At 39.6% G+C, this 16,219-nt stretch overlaps 1 protein-coding gene across 3 annotated transcripts in view; it reads right to left on the bottom strand.

The window, feature by feature from the left end:
* The window catches only part of ITIH5 (inter-alpha-trypsin inhibitor heavy chain family member 5), a 91,497-nt gene extending 89,576 nt beyond the window's left edge, over positions 1–1,921 (bottom strand). For all 3 annotated transcript variants that reach the window (XM_027838618.1, XM_027838617.1, XM_027838619.1), the window contains exon 1: positions 1,681–1,921. In XM_027838618.1, coding sequence (XP_027694419.1) covers positions 1,681–1,788 — 108 coding nt within the window. In that variant the 5' untranslated portion in view covers positions 1,789–1,921. The remainder of the gene's footprint in view (positions 1–1,680) is intronic.
* Positions 1,922–16,219: the final 14,298 nt, after the last annotated feature.

The raw sequence follows: 16,219 nt of genomic DNA, 5'->3' as shown, positions 1-16,219 counted from the left end.
TTTGTAGGAGCAAAGAACTGAAAACAAAGTAGATATTCATTTGCCAAGGAATGGATAAACAAACTGTGGTAGATAAATGTAACTGGAAGCAATTGGTGATATAATGGATAGAGCACTGGACCTGTAGTCAGGAATTCCTGAATTCAAATCTGGCCTCAAATGTTTACTAGTTGTATGGCTCTGTCACTTAACCTCTGTTTGCCTCAGTTTTCTCAACTGTAAAATGGAATGGATAATAGCACCTACCTGGCAGGCTTATTGTGAGGATCAAATAAGATAATATTTGTAAAAAGTGTTTAGGACAGTGGCAGACACATAGTATGTCACAATATAAATGCTAATTCCCTCTGTCTCTCTCCCTCCAGGGAGGGAGGGGATTATATGACTTATATTACTATAAGATACGATGAATAGGAAGAATACAGAGAAGAAAGGAATGATTTATATGAACCAATGCAAAGTAAAATAAGCAGAACCAGGGGAAAAAATAGATACAATGACTACAATGTATATGGAAAAAATAACACCAAGCAATAGAAACTGAATGCTTTGAAATCATAATATCCAAGCTTGGCCCCAAAGATATGAGAAAATAGCCCCAGCTTCTTTGCAGAGGTTGGGGACAACGTATACTGAACACTGTTTATGCTATAAAACTTCTTAGGTGTGCTGATGAGTTTGACTGAAGGGTTGTTGTGGTTGTGGTTCCTCTTTTTAAATTCTTTATTATAAGTGATGGCTCTCTGGGAGAGGAAGAGGGAGAGGTACATTGGGAAACATGGGTGTTGTAAAATAAAAGATACCAACAAAAATTATTTTAAGAACAACCCAAAAGGCATCTGTTAAGTATTAAGTCTATATTGTATCCCTTAAATATTGCTCCTAAGAAGCACTGGGACTAAATGCTCATTATTCCAAGTTATGCACTGCTAAAGCTGTAAAGGACTTTAGAAATCGTCTATTCTAACCTCCTCACTTGAAAGGCTGAGGAAACTCAACCTGCTCAAATCACACTAGATAACAGAATCTGAACTCAAACCTAGGTCTCCAACTTGCCTTTTGCCACCAATTCCAAGGCTCTTGTCACTATCTCTGGTATAGTTCAAGATAACCAAAGCTTTCCACAGTACTGTGTTTTCCCCACTTTTCAGATGGGAAAATTAAGACTACCCCAGTTTGTAGATTGAAGACATTTCCCAGAACCCTGCAAGGGAGGATTCAGACGAGCCTGCCCTCCATGGATCAAATAAAAAGCCACATCCCAAATGTCCTAGAATATGAAGAGGGACTTCTGTTGCTCCAAAATCCAAATTTGGGGTTAAAAAGCTGCAGCAACCCTAGCAGGTGAGTGGGGCCAACAAACCTGCTGAACTTGGACTTCCCTACTGAAATGGAAAGTGAGGAGGAGGGAGAAGGATTCTCGATTGAAAGCGAGACTGAAAAATGTTAAGAGCAATCCAAGCAAAAATACCTGGATACCTGATATCAGAGACAGCAAACTCACAAGAGGAGACCCCAGGGGTCTTTCTGAGATGAGCAGTAGGGATGTAGATGGTGAGAAAGTCAGGCAAGTCAAACAGACTAAGGAATACACTGTCCTGACTATGAGAAAATTAACCGGCCCTGCTCCCCACTCCACTGTCCCCCACCCCCGCCCCCGGCCAAAGACATCAGACTTACTTGGTCGTCCCACCTTAGAGCCTCTTCCAGCTCTTCGGCCAGCGCCAGGGGGTCCTGCTGCCCTACGCAGAGCGGGAGCCCCAAGCAGAGCCCCAAGAGCAGAAGCATGTCGGAAGCGAGGGAGACAACTAAAGATCCTGGAGTGGAGAGGACAGATCCGTGGGGACTGCCCGAGGCTGTGAGATTGGAGAAAGTAGCAGCAGCAATAGCGGCAGCGGCAGCTGCGGCTGGGGCTCTGGCTCCTCCCTGTCCTTCTGCCTCTGCCTCCCAGCTGGAGAAGAGGCGGCCCGAGAGCCAACCGGGTGGGAAAAGCTCCTCCGACCCCCCACCCCGACCCCAGCTCCGGCCCCCGCCCTCCCCTTTCCCCTCCGCCTGGCCAGATCCAGCCTCTCTCCTGAGTCAGAGACGACTTCAAGTCAGGCCAGGGACAACCCGAAGGGACACTCACTGGAACCGAAAACGGTTTAAGTTTGGCACCCGGACACCCCGTCCATCACCCCTCCCCAGATACACACACTCATACACATTCACACAGCCAAGAAGGAAGCTCCTTATACCCTAACACCGTGTGATGCAGTGGAAAGAGGGTTTTGAAGTCGAGAACATGAGTCCGAGTCCCGGCTGGGACACTTAGTATCTGTATGGCTTTGGGCAAGTCTTCAATCCTTATCTGCAAAGGGAGAGTGCAAAACTTCTAAGGGGTATGACTATCTCTCCCTGCAACTGCACAGTCCAAAAGATCCTAGATAATATAGAGCCAATTGTGTCCTCTTACCTGCCTCTACCTTATCTTTGCCCACAAAGGACATTTGTGGCTTCCCCTTTCCTCCTCACTTTCATCCAAAGTCGCCTTTTTCCCTTTGTTTCATTTTTTGGGAACGACCCAGTTCTCATCCCAACCAGATATCACCTTCACCTCTTCCAGTCCATCTAGCCCCCTCGGTGTTCTAATCAACCAGTATTTACAGAGAGCCTAACGTGCTTGCTGGTACTGTGGTATGCACTGGAGATACAAGAATGAAACAATTCCTACACTCTAGGAATTTATATTCTAATGGGGAAAACAAGTGCATAATAAGTACATACTGTGTAAATATCAAGAGAATAAATACAATTATATGCTAAGTAGTGAGATACAAGGTAGTTTAGAAAGAAGCATACTAGCACCTAGGGGAGAGGAGGGTGGCAGGGATCAGGAAAGGCTTCATGTGGAAGACAGTGTTCGAGCTGCTTTTTAAAAGAAAAGAACTCTAAGGCAGAGGAAAGTGATGTTCAGTAAAGCTGGAAAGATAGATTGGGGACTCATCATCTGAGTCTTAAAAAGCTAAACAGAGTTTACATTTTATCTTAGAAACAATAAGAAGTCACTGGAGTTGGTTGAGTCACTTGGACAAAACAGATGTACTGAGAAGTGAACTGGAGAATTTTTCTGCAATCAAGTTTGTAGGGTCCCTCTTTCCATATATCTGCCAAGTACTTCCTTCCATCCTTAATCAGATCCTTCCTTACTTCCTTCTTTCCTTCCTTCCTTTCTTCCTTCTTCTCTGTCTTTCTTTTTCTTTCTTTCTCTGTCCCTCCCTTTCTCCCTCTCTCCCTTCCTTCCTTCCTTTCTTTCTAGATTTCTACCACCACTGTCAGCAGTTAAATGGTTTCTCCATCGAAAACCACTTAACTTCTCAGTTCTCCAAGACAACTTTCTAAAACTACAAACTACAGAAGAGTTGCTAATTGGAAGCTCTACCAGTTCCTCACCTGGAATTCCTTACACCAATGAAAGTCCACATCTGGATCCAAAAAGAAAAAGGAAAAAGGGAGGGGAGCTCACATTTATATAGTAGTTTCACCTTCCCCACAATAACCTTATAAAGTATGTAGGACAAGTATTATAATCCCCATTTTACAGATAAGGTAAACTGAGACTCAGAGAAATGGAATGATTTGCCCATAAGTGTTGAAGTTGATATTCAAATCAGAGCTGTTCTGAAGACAGATGAAATGCTCTTTTCACTACATCCCACTGCCTCTTCATCTGCTGGTAAACAGCTTGGCCACCCTATTTCCACCCCGTCTGCCTATTCCCCCCTCTCCACTATCCCTGAACCCAATATAACATGCCTTCCCTTCTTTCCCTCCCAAAATGGGCAATTGCCATTTTACCCTGGGATCCAGTCCTTTCTTTTCCCTTCAGCAACTGGCACCCAATCCTAGAATGCAGAGTATTAGAAGAATCAACCCCTAATCCAGTAGACACTGCCAAAATTCTTCCTTAATTGTCCTTAATAAAACCACCGGTTCTCTAAACAATGGAAGATTTAGTAGTGTGGATAGCCCAGGCAAGATATTTGGAATTCAGGGTGTGATTAATAATAATGGCCAATGATGTTACAATAAGAATATTTGCAAACTGCTAGTGACATCTCTGCCCAGTTAGGGAAAATTTTGCCCTTTCAAGATGGTATACCAAATATTTCCTTTTCTTTACAAGTAGTCATTACTTACTGTTAAAAGCCATGAAATAGGATACAGCAACAGCAGCAACTGTAAGATGTCAACTGTGGTAAATTATTAGTTAATGACTCATCTTAGTGTCTTGAATATATTCTTATTGCAAATATCTTAAGCTAACAAATGAAAGAAATGCCTGACAGGGAAAATGGCATACTACTGTGGGTGCTGTATGGAACAAAAACAAGTGACACACCTTGTCCTCAAGGATTTTTTAATCTAATAAAGTTAGATTAGCATAGTCATATGTAGATATAGATCTGGGAGAAACCTGCTCCACAACCCTAATCCCCCACCCACACATACCCTTCTTAGTGTTTGCAACTGTGAAGTTAAACAGGTAAAATACAGACAAGCAGCAGCTGTTGCTTCAACCCTCTCCTTTCACTAAGGTTAGGATTGTATCTAGGGCTCTCCTATCTCCATGCCCTTCTCTCTTAAAGAAGGAAAGGGCCATATTCAACCCTCTATTGCTGACCCTATTCCAGTCTACTTAGCCTTATGAAGATCATCTTACCAGTAGTTCTTGATGATATCCAGTTTTAAGAGGAATTCATCTTTTTTTTTATCATTTACTGAACAAATATTGTTTAAGTTCCTACTGTGTTCAAGGCACTGGTCTAATTAATGAAGATACAAAGATGAAAAAATGGTATAGTCCCTGCCTTCAAGCAGCCTATGATCTGTTAGGGAGGCCCACATGAATACAGATCAGTAAAATAGAAAGAGATCCAGATAAATCGCTCTAGGAAAATCTGAGATGGAAGAAATCACTTTCAGTTGGAGAGTGTGGGGAGTGATCAGGGAAGAATTGATGAAGTAGCACCTGAGCTAAGCACTGAAGGAAGAGAGGAATTTTAGTAGAGACAGATGAAGAGAGAGTATATTCTAGGATGATTATACTGAAAACTGCTGCTCAGTTTTCTGGCTGCTTAGACACTAGCTGTGTAACCCTGGGCAAGTCACTTAACCCTGTTTGCCTCAGTTTTCTTATCTGTAAAATGAGCTAGAGAAGGAAATGGCAAACCACTCTAGTATCTTTGTCAAAAAAAAAAAAAAACAAAACCCAAATGGGGTCACAAAGCATCGGATACAACTGAAAATGACTTTTTAAAAACTAGCTGCTTAACCAACAGCCTAAGATGACTGGATTTCTTGGTATGGTATACTGGTACACTCTATTTCTTTTGTTTGAAATCTGGTAGTCTACAAGCATTTATATTTTCCCATTCTTGGGGAAAATATCACCACTATAAGCAATGAATATGAAGGATCAGATTCTGTGATGATAACATTGACTAGCAGTTCTTTCACATGGTTTTTTAGATATAACATCAGAAATAGTGGAAATCTCCCAAGACAACATCCAAAACAGTTAGGAGGTGGGCTTTGTGGATTGCATCTCAGGCACATCCCATATCACCCTTGCAAGGAAAAAAAAATGCCTGTTTTCTTGCTCTCTTCTTGTTTTCTTGTTCTCCTTCAATCAGTCTCGTCATTCTTCATGCACTGGAGAGTCACTGAACTCAAACTTCTCTATATTCATACCTGAGATTGAGGATCCAACACTCCTGCTATGTTAATGGCTACCATTTGCTTCTATCTTCCTTAAGTCTTTGCACAAGATGCACAGATGATTAAGGTGTTCAGGTACCAAATCCCAGTGTGCAACTTCCTATATGCGGCTATGTCTTGAATAAAGTTGGTTTTCTGTGCTTTCCATTTCACTTAGAGCTGAGACTTCCCATAAATGTTATCTCCCCATTAGAATGTAAACTCCCTGAAATGAGATCAGAGACTAACTTGCTTTCTATTTGTATCTTCAATGCTTATTCCCCCAAAGCATGGGGGAAAGTCAGAGGGAATTCCCAGAGCTGAGAGAGAGAGCATAGAAAGCATTTAATAGAGACTTTATCATTCCTTTATATATACAGGGATGTTTGCCAGGACTGGACAGAGCACAGCCAAGGAGTCCACCTCCTAGTTGATATCAATAACTTCTTTAGAAATGTTGATATCGGGGCAGCTAGGTGATGCAGTGGATAGAGCACCGGCCCTGGATTCAGGAGGACCTGAATTCAAATCCAGCCTCAAACACATAACACTTATTAGCTGTATGACCCTGGGCAAGTCACTTAACCCCATTGCCTAACCAAAAAAAAAAAAAAGAAAGAAAGAAAGAAATGTTGATATCAATGACTTCATGCTCACTGAACAGTGATGGTCTTTGCCTTCCTGCTGTGACCCACGCTTGTGAAGATATTTTGTTGCCACCCGAAATCAGATTTTTCTTTGTTAGGCAGGTCACTATTTGCAGGCTCAGCTTTCAGTTTGCCTTTTTCTAGCAATTGCAAAGCTTGGGAAGCTAGGTGGTGCTAGAGTATTAGGCCTGAGCTCAAAAAGACTCTTCTTCCTGAGTTCAAGTCTGAACTCAGACACTTACCAGCTGTGAGAACTTGGGCAAGTCATTTAACCCTGTTTGCCTCAGTTTTCCTCATCTGCAAAATGATCTGGAGAAGGAAATGGTAAACCACTCTAGTGTTCTGTCATGAAAACCCCAAATGGGGTCACAAAGAGTTGGACACAACTGAAAAATGACTCAATAAAAGCAATTATAAAAATGATCCTATCATTTCTTTTCATACTTAATACCAGTGTATCTCTCTGGCCATCATCCCAGAGCCAGGCTGGCTACATCTTCCTCTTAAAATTCCAGGGAGTATCCTGAAGATTTGGGTTGTCCCCTATCTAATGCCATTGACTCAAACCCCCATTGGTTGTGATATTCTCCCTGGTCTCCTTATACATTGTTAGGAGCCAGTGACTGACTAGCACCTAAATTCCATTTAACCATTTAACATCACTTAGCTATCACAAAGGGATATTCACTTCAAAGCTTTAACAAGAACAAAAGTAAAAACAACCCCTCCCCTGAACTCCTCTTCCCTTTCCCACTTCAGTCTCTGGGAAGCGTAGGCTCAAATTTAGCTTAGTTTCTACACATTGCTGATCCTACCAAGTTCACATCCAAAGGCAGCATTACTACCAGATAAATCCTTGCCTCAGTTAGCACTGGGTTAGGTCCTGAAGACCATTCCATAAGGTTATTTCTTGGTGTTCAGGGCATGTTTTGGAGCTGCCTACAAAATTCAGTATGAACTTAGACTGCTGGGCTCTCAGAGGTTTGCTCTCCTGCTCTTTCAAAACTCTTAAGATCATAGCCTCCAGATTCATCTATTTCAACTAAATCTGAAAAGAAGAAACACCAAGGCAAGCAATCGCCAAGGCCTGTTTTCATGAGGCCACCTCGCAGCTAGAGAGGCCTGGAATCAGGAAGACCTGAATGCACATTTGGCCTCAAACCCTTACCAGCTGTGTGACCCTGGGCAAGTCACTTAACCTCTACTTGCCTTAATCTACTGGAGAGGAAAATGGAAAACCATTCCAGTACCCTTGCCAAGAAAACCCCATGGACAGTATTAGTGTGATATGGTCCACGGGGTCGTGAAGAATCAGACATGATTGAACAACAACACTTGGCCTCAGAGTGAATAAAGAACAAGGCATCACCCCTTAATACATGTATGCACAAAGCAATCTATATGCAGGCTAAATAAGAAATAATTAATAGAGAGAAGGCACTAGAATGAAGAGGGGTTGGGGAAAGCTCTCTGTAGAAGATGAGATTTGAGTTGGGACTTGAGGAAGCCAGGAACATCAGTAGTCAGAGCAGAGGAGGAAGAATGTTCTAAGCATGGGGGAAAGTCAGAGGGAATTCCCAGAGCTGAGAGACAGAGCATCTTTTTTTGTGGAACAGCCAGGAGGTCAGTGTCACTGGATTGAAGCATATAGGTTAGGGAGTAAGTTGTAAGAAGGCTGGAAAGGTAGGAAGGGGCTAGGTTAAAAAGGGCTTTGAATGTCAAACAGGGCATTTTGTATTTGCTCCTGGAACACCCTCTGGGAAGGATTCCAATGTGTTAGTCAGTCACTCAACAAGCATTTATTAAGCACTTACTATGGGCCAGACACTGTACTTAGTGCTGAGAATACAAAGGTAATTTAAAAAAAAAAGTGTGAGTCCCTATCAGATTGGCTAATTTGACAAAAAAGGAAAATGATGGATGTTGGAGGGGATGTGGGAAAACTGGGACACTGATGCACTGTTGGTGGAGTTGTGAACTGATCCAACCATTCTAGAGAACAATTTGGAACTATGCCCAAAGGACTATAAAACTGTACATACTCTTGATCCAACAATACGACTACTAGATCTGTAACCCAAAGAGATCATAAAAAAGGGAAAAGGACCTACATGTGCAAAAATATTTATAGCAGCTCTTTTTGTGGTGGCTATGAATTGAAAATCAAAGGCATGCTCATCAATTGGGGAACGGCTAAACAAGCTGTGTGTATGATTGTAATGGAATGTTATTGTGCTGCAAGAAATGAGAAGCAGGATGATTTCAGAAAAACCTGGAAAGACTTACTTGAATTGATGCAAAGTGAAGCGAACAGAACCAGAAGAACATTGTACATAGTAACAGCAATATTGTTCAATGAAGAGCTGTGAATGATGTAGCTATTCTCAGCAATACAATGATCCAAGACAATCTCAAAGGACTAATGATGAAGTATACTATCTGCCTCCAGAGAAAGAAGTGATATTGTTTGAATACAGACTGAAGCATGCTATTTTCACTTTCTTTCATTCTTTTTCTTTTATTCAAATCTTCTTGTAAAGAACAACTAATATGAGATTGCTTACCAGTCTCAGGGAAAGGGGACAGGAGAAAGGAAGAAGGGATAGAATTTGAAACTCAAAACTTAGAAAAAAAACAAATGTTTAAAAATTGTCTCAACACGTAATTGAGGGAAGAAATAATACATATATATTTTAAAAATGTATGAGTCCTTATTACACTAGCTAGGTGTACTGTCAGTTTCCTGTTGTATGGCAAACATCTGCCCACTCATACAATGTAACTTTGAACATTTCCTTAGGAAGTGGGATATGGAAAAGATGCCTATTAATGATTATATTTTCCAAAATCCTTTATAATATTTTTCAATATTTTTATAACATCTTTGTTTCTATGCTCAGGAACTAGTCCTAATGTTAAAAGTTCTTTGCACATTTCTAAAAATTTAGCTTCCATTTTGTTCAAATTTTAATTAAAAATTGTACTCAGCAAAGTAATAGTGCAGATGCAAACAAATAATACACAGTTGGTAGACCACATGATGAGAGGGAACATAGTATACTGGACAGATCATTGACCTTGGGGTTAGGAAGACCAGTGTCCAAGACCCATTTTAGATACATGCTGTAAGACCTTGGACAAGTAACTTAACCCCTGAGTACTTCTTCTATACCTGTAAAAATTAGGATTAAAAAGCATATAGACAATTAGTATAGAATAAAACCTTCAATACCAATGAAGTCAACAAGACAGCCATGTATTCAGTCAATAACATATAACTCCAAGAAGTATACATAAATACAGTCAATATGGCTATAAGCAATAATACAGTACAGTGGAAATCAAAAGGACCATCTGGACTGGTCACCTGAGAGAATTCCAATGGGAAACAAAAATGTTAAATCTTGTACTAGAAAGAAAAGAGGTGGGGGGCAGGGGAGGGAATCAAAATGAATTTAAAAAATTTTTTAAATAAAAATTTAAAAATTTAATTGAATGGAAAAAGTAAACTCAGTACATTTCCTTAAGCAGAAACTCACAGAATTTCTTTATATCATTAATGCCTAACACAACATCAGGTACATAACACATATTTAGTGTTGACTGATAGGACTTGTAGTTATAATTATCTAGGAGAAAGACATCCTAATTCAGAACAAAGGACAGGTTTCAAATTCTCTTTCAAATTCAAATTCTCTTCAAAATGATGCTCTTAATCTGGGCATGTAAGAGTACTGACCTGGGTTCAAATAATATGAACTAATTTGAAATATAATTTCAGACCAAAGTCATCTGCTGCCAATTCCAAATATTAGTCCATCTCTCTTTCCACTTTTTTAAACTCTGGGGTGCCAAAAAAAAGGGTATCAGTTTTTTCCTGGCAAATATGTGGAGATCTCTGATGATCTGAAACTGAAAACTGCAGATGTAACCTTGGAAGGGCTTTGGCTAAATCTAAGCATCATGGTTGTGTTTGATGTAGACAGATATATAATCAAGATTTAATAGCAAATGTTTTTAGTAGTTTCTTTATCCAGTTCTAATGAAATTGCTTTCCTAAACTGCAGAATGATGGTCTGCCCATGATTTTATCACATACACACAAATGTATGTGTACATATGCATGTATGTATGTGCAATAGTTTAGCTATGTAGTACATCCATATCTATTACACGTGTAAGCATGTAATATGTGTAGAATACAGTTGTGGTATAGTCTAGGTGTGTATATTAAATATATGCAGAGCTAACTTGTATAGACATCTAGACTTATTAATCAACAGCATGTATTAAACACCTATGGTATGCTAGGCGCCATGCTAGAAGCTAGGGACACATGTACAAAAAACAAAACAATCCATACTGACAAATAGCTCATATTACATACACATAAAACAATTTTTTGTTGTTGTTCAGTCATTTCAGTTTTGTCTGACTCTTTGTGACCCCATTTGGGGTTTTCTTGGCCAAGATACTAAAGTGGCTTGCCATTTCCTTCTCCAGGTCATTTTACAGATGAGGAAACTGAGGCAAACAGGATAAAGTGACTTGCCCAGGGTCACACAGCTAGGAAGTGTCTGAGACCAGATTTGATCTCTGATCTTCCTGACTCCAGGCCTGGCATTCTATCCACTGTGCCACCTACCACCCCCATATAAAACATACATAGACTGAAAAATAATTTTCCATTTACCTAAGACACATACATGATTTGAGAAGAGAGACTTAGGTGGGGTTTTTTTTGTGTTTATTTACATCACTTCTCATACTTTCTTCAAGCCAGGCCACTTGTTGGCATCTTGTTTTCCTTTCGATTAGCCAACAGTATATCCTTCCCTCAGTTCCATATCTGTCTATCAAAATCTGACCAATCTTTGAAGGAGGCCCTGTCCAAATGTCACCTTCTCCAGAATTATCTCAGTCAGCGATCATTCTTCCCTGAAGTCCTATAGATTATGATTTATGGTATACATTATCATGTATTCTCTCAGACTGCAATTATTCATACAGATATCATCTCCCCATTCCCACCTCCTTGTTTTGGCCTAGACTTGTGATTTTATCAGTGTGTAAATGCTCCCTCTAGGTGGAGATGAGCAACTCAAACTCTTTAATTTATCATCTTTATAAAGTTACCTGGGGCACTGAATTGCCCAAATTCACACAGCTTATAGAGTGTCAGAGGCTGGATTTAAACCAAGCTTTTCTGACTCCAAGGCTAGCTCTTTGCTCTCTGTCACACTGCCTCTTTTTACCCCTGTCAAGACAAAATTTCCTTCAGAAAAGAATTCTTACTTGTCTGTAAATCCCCCATAATGCCTAGTACAGTACCTACCATAGAGCAGATGCTCAGTAAATATTTTTCAAAATAATTGTATAAAAAAGGTTCATGGACACTGGTATAATCGGCATGAGACCTAGCATAGTGCATTGAAAAGAAAGCATGATTTGTGGTACAGGTTCCTACATTTCCTGGTTGTGTGAAGTGGAGGAAATCACTTAAACTTTTTCCCCATCTATGAAATGAAGATAATTAGTCCTTTTTACCACATAGTCGGTGCTCAATAAATAAGGAGCTCAAGTCACTAAGCCCAGATGAACTACATCTCAAGATACTTAAAGAATTGGTGAGTGTGACTGCTCAAAAAGTGACCTCTCAAGGATGGTGGTGAATAGGAGAAGCAGCACAGGACTAAAGGACAAAGATGGTCTGGAGTTTCTATACAGCCTGGCCAAAATCTAGAATGTAATCTAGAAAACAAAGGGATAGTGGATGCATATCTAGAAAAGGAGACAGCCAGAATAGTTTCATCAAGAACAGGTCATGTCAGACTGCAAGGTCTTAAGGAGATCTTTGCCAAAGAATTAGCCTGATGATTCATACACAGCAACATCCCTTAGTTATTGGCAAATCTTAACTTACAAAAGGAGGTTTATGATTAAACATTAGACACCTCAGGGTGTGGGTTGGGAATAGGCAATGGAGAACAAATATATATTCAGAATATATTCCCTAGTGGGACAAGAATAAAACCAGAATCCAGAGGGGGCAAGATATGCAAGGTCTGAGCCTTGAGCACAATTATCATTGTGCTATAGAAGATGTGAGAGGAGGTAGAAAAGGGGATTGATGATACAATAAGAGCCATCTTCTGGACAGACCACTAAGGTTAAAGTAGCTAACATTTATATAGATAGCGCTTTAAGGTTTACAAAGACTTATACATATACACATACACATATGTGTATATATACGCATATGTGTGTGTACATGTATGTGTGTATATACATATGTCTGTATGATATGTACATATGTATATGTGGGTGGATGTATATGGAGGATGTGGGTGGGTGGGTGTATAAAATGTGTGTATTTGTGAGTGGATGGATGTGGGTGTGTATAATCATTTGTACCCATTTGGAGATAATTAGAGATAATTAGACTTGAGTCAGTGTCAAACAAGAGGATCACTCTACTTTCCAAAGTAAAGGAAGGTAGGGTGTTTCATAGGATGGGACTAGGTGTCACTTCTAGGATAAAATATAAAATCCGCTATTTGATATTCACAGCCCTTTATTATTTGTTCCCCACTGCATCTCCAGGCTTCTTCAATGTTATATCCTACTAATTCTACAGCCCAGTGACACTAGTATCCTTGCTGTTTCTTGAGTAAGATGCTCCATCTCCATCTCCAGAGATTTTCACTGGCTGTCCTCCATCCCCAGAATGCTCTTTCTCCTCATCTCTATCCTGACTTCCCTAGATTCCTCCAAGTCTCAACTAAAAATCACACCTTAAACAGGAAGCCTTTCCCAATCCCCCTTAATTTTAATGCTTTCACTCTGTTGGTTATTTCCAATTTATCCCAAATAGAGTTTGCTTCTATGTAGTTGTTTACATGTGGTCTCTCCCATGAGACTGTGAGATCTTTGAGATCAGGCACCATCTTTTGCCTTTCTTTGTTTCCCCAGCACTTAGCACCATGTACTAGTACTGGTAGGCACTTAATTGATATTTATGAACTGACTGACTGACTAACTAAAGTGACTCTGACTGGCTTCCTATCACTCTCACCTCAGGAATGGAGGCAAAAATGAGCAAACCTATGTGGAATATAAAAGTTTCTAGCCTGGCACCTTAAAATCACAGAATTCTGGAGCTGTAAGGGATGGCAGTAGCCTTCTAGTCCAACCCATATCTGGAAAAGGAATCCCAGCAGCACACCTGGCCAGGGGTCATCCAGTCTCTGTTTGAAGCCCTCACGTAATAGGGAGCCTAGTACTGCCTACAATGATCTATTCCACTTTTGGATGAGGCCTGATTGTTAAAAGGTTTTCTTTTCGTCAAACCTAAATGTGCCTCTTTGCAACTTCTATTCATTGCTCCTCTCCCATCAGACAAAACAAGCCTAATCCCCCTTCCATGTGACAACCTTTCAAGGTGCCAGGCATAGCAGATTCCAGAACTGGGAGGGAGTGCCAGGCAGGAGGACCAGAGACAACCTATCACCAAAAAAAAAAAAAAAAAAAAAAAGCTAGACCCAGAAAAACAGAAACATTTTCTAGATTGCTGCACAGATTAACTGTTTCCTTTTTTCTTTTTTTACAAAGTTACTAGGGTTATAGATCAAAAGAGCACCATAGACATACTTTATCTAGATAATAGCAAAACATTTGACAAAATCTCTCTTGTTATCTTTGTGGGGAAATGGATAGTTATGGACTAGACCAGAAATGTCAAACTCAGAGCCCACAGAACTCTAGAGTGTAGCCCAGATTAGATTAGAACAAAATTACAAAATGTTTAACAAAATAAATAAAAATACAATACAAAATGTATAATGTTAATTTGTGGTTTGCCAAGTCAATATGTGACCTGTTTGTATTTGAGTCTGACACCACCAAACTAGAAAATAATGCATTTAAGTGAGTTTGCAATTATTTAAATAACCAAAACTAAAAAGCAGACATATATATACCCATACAGCTGTAATGGGTCTGTATCAACTTGAAAGGGGGTTTATGATGGTGTTACCTAAGAGTCTACCCTAACCCCTGTGCTGGTAAAGACTTTTGTCAATGAACTGAATAGAAGTATAGACAGTAAACTTATCAAATTTGTAGATGATACAAAGTTGAAGGTTGAACTATATCTTTAACATTCCTGAATCAAGAAAAGATTTCAACAGGTGGGAACATTAGGTCAAGAATAGTAAGATAAAATTAGACAGAAATAAATGTAAAGTCTTACCCTTGGGTTTAAAGAGCAGTTTCACAAATGTAAAATAATGGATGAATGACTATATAGCAGCTCATTTGAAAAAGATCTGGGGGTTTTAGAGGATTCCAAGTTCAATGTCAACCATCCAGAAAAGCTAGTGTGATCAGAGGCTACAATAAAAGAGGAATAGTGTCCAGAAGTTGGGAAATATTAGGTTACTACTACATCCTCAGATCTGGTCAGATAACACCTAGACTGCTGTATTCACTTCTGAGGACCCCATCTTAAGAAGGAAAATTGATGAGCTGGAAAGAGTCCAGAGGATGGTGATCAAGATGATAAAAGACCACAAGGTCATGCCACATGTGGAAGTGGTAGAACAAACTGGAAATATTTGTTGGTGGAAAGAACTGGAAATATTTATTTTGGAGAAGAGACAAAAGGAGGAGGGGTATATTTGGAGTCAATGGACCTGGATGCCAGTTCTTCTACTCATCACTTGTATAACTTTGTACAAGTCACTTCCCCAGTTTGGGTTTCAGTTTCCTTAACTTTGAAATGAGAGAGCTGGACCAAGCATTATCTGAAGTCCCAATTCAGCTCTAAATCTGTAATCACGTGACACGACAGCTGTCATTAGCTATTTAATGTACTGTCATATTGATGAAGCATGAGACCGGATGTGCTTGGAGATAGAACTAAGAACAATTGTTGTAAGCTTCAGAGAGGTAGATACAGGCGGAAAACTTTCTAACATTTAGAACTATCCAAAAGTAGAATGGGAGAATAAGAGAAGGTTGGATATTCACTTTTTTGGGTATACTATAGAGAGGTACAGTTTAAACTATATGACTTCTGAGCTTCTGCTTCCAGCTCTGAAATCCCATGATACTGAAAGTCCTCTTGAATTAGAGTACTTTATCATACATGTTTTTAAATTGTACTTTTAAAACTATTAAATGATCTTTTTGGATGTAAGGTTCTATAGAAACTATTTGGAAAGGAAAAACAGGATTGTATATCTATCTTACTTCAGTTAGAAACAAAAATTCACAAAGGAGTTATGATACTTTGTAGTAATATAAAGTTTGTTAAGTACCTTGAGTGTTTCTTCATGAATGGGTTTTGCAAATGCAGGAAGCATTGAAAACATCACTAATATTGTAATAGCATCAGCGGTTTAGATGCTTTGCAATCTTCATCCTCATCCAACCATTAAATCCATCACCTCTCTTGCACTTTACCGCTTGTCTTTCCTGTGTCACAGTGAGATAGAGTGATGTTGGCTGAGTTTGCTAAAGGGAAGAGGTAAAGAAAGGAAGACAATGATGACTCAGACTTGTTGTATAGATGTTTTACATATTCCCTGAGGTTTTCTTCTCTTGCGAGAAAAACATTCTTTCTGAACATTTGTTCAGTATTTCATGAAACTTGTGATGTTTTATGAGTTGTTTCAAACAAATCACTATTACATTAAACTGATAGTTTTTCAACATGCTATAGGACCCTGGCTAAAAATGGAAGAACTTCCCACACACCCTTCCAGTTACAACCATCTTGTAATAATTCTGAGTTCTGGGCCCCAAAGTCAAGTACAAAAGACTTGAAAATA

The sequence above is a fragment of the Vombatus ursinus genome, unplaced genomic scaffold (assembly GCF_900497805.2).
Source record: "Vombatus ursinus unplaced genomic scaffold, bare-nosed wombat genome assembly UNPS02014830.1, whole genome shotgun sequence".
Taxonomy (NCBI): domain Eukaryota; kingdom Metazoa; phylum Chordata; class Mammalia; order Diprotodontia; family Vombatidae; genus Vombatus; species Vombatus ursinus.
Note: the sequence above shows the minus strand (reverse complement) of the source record. Positions and strands in the feature narration are given on the sequence as shown.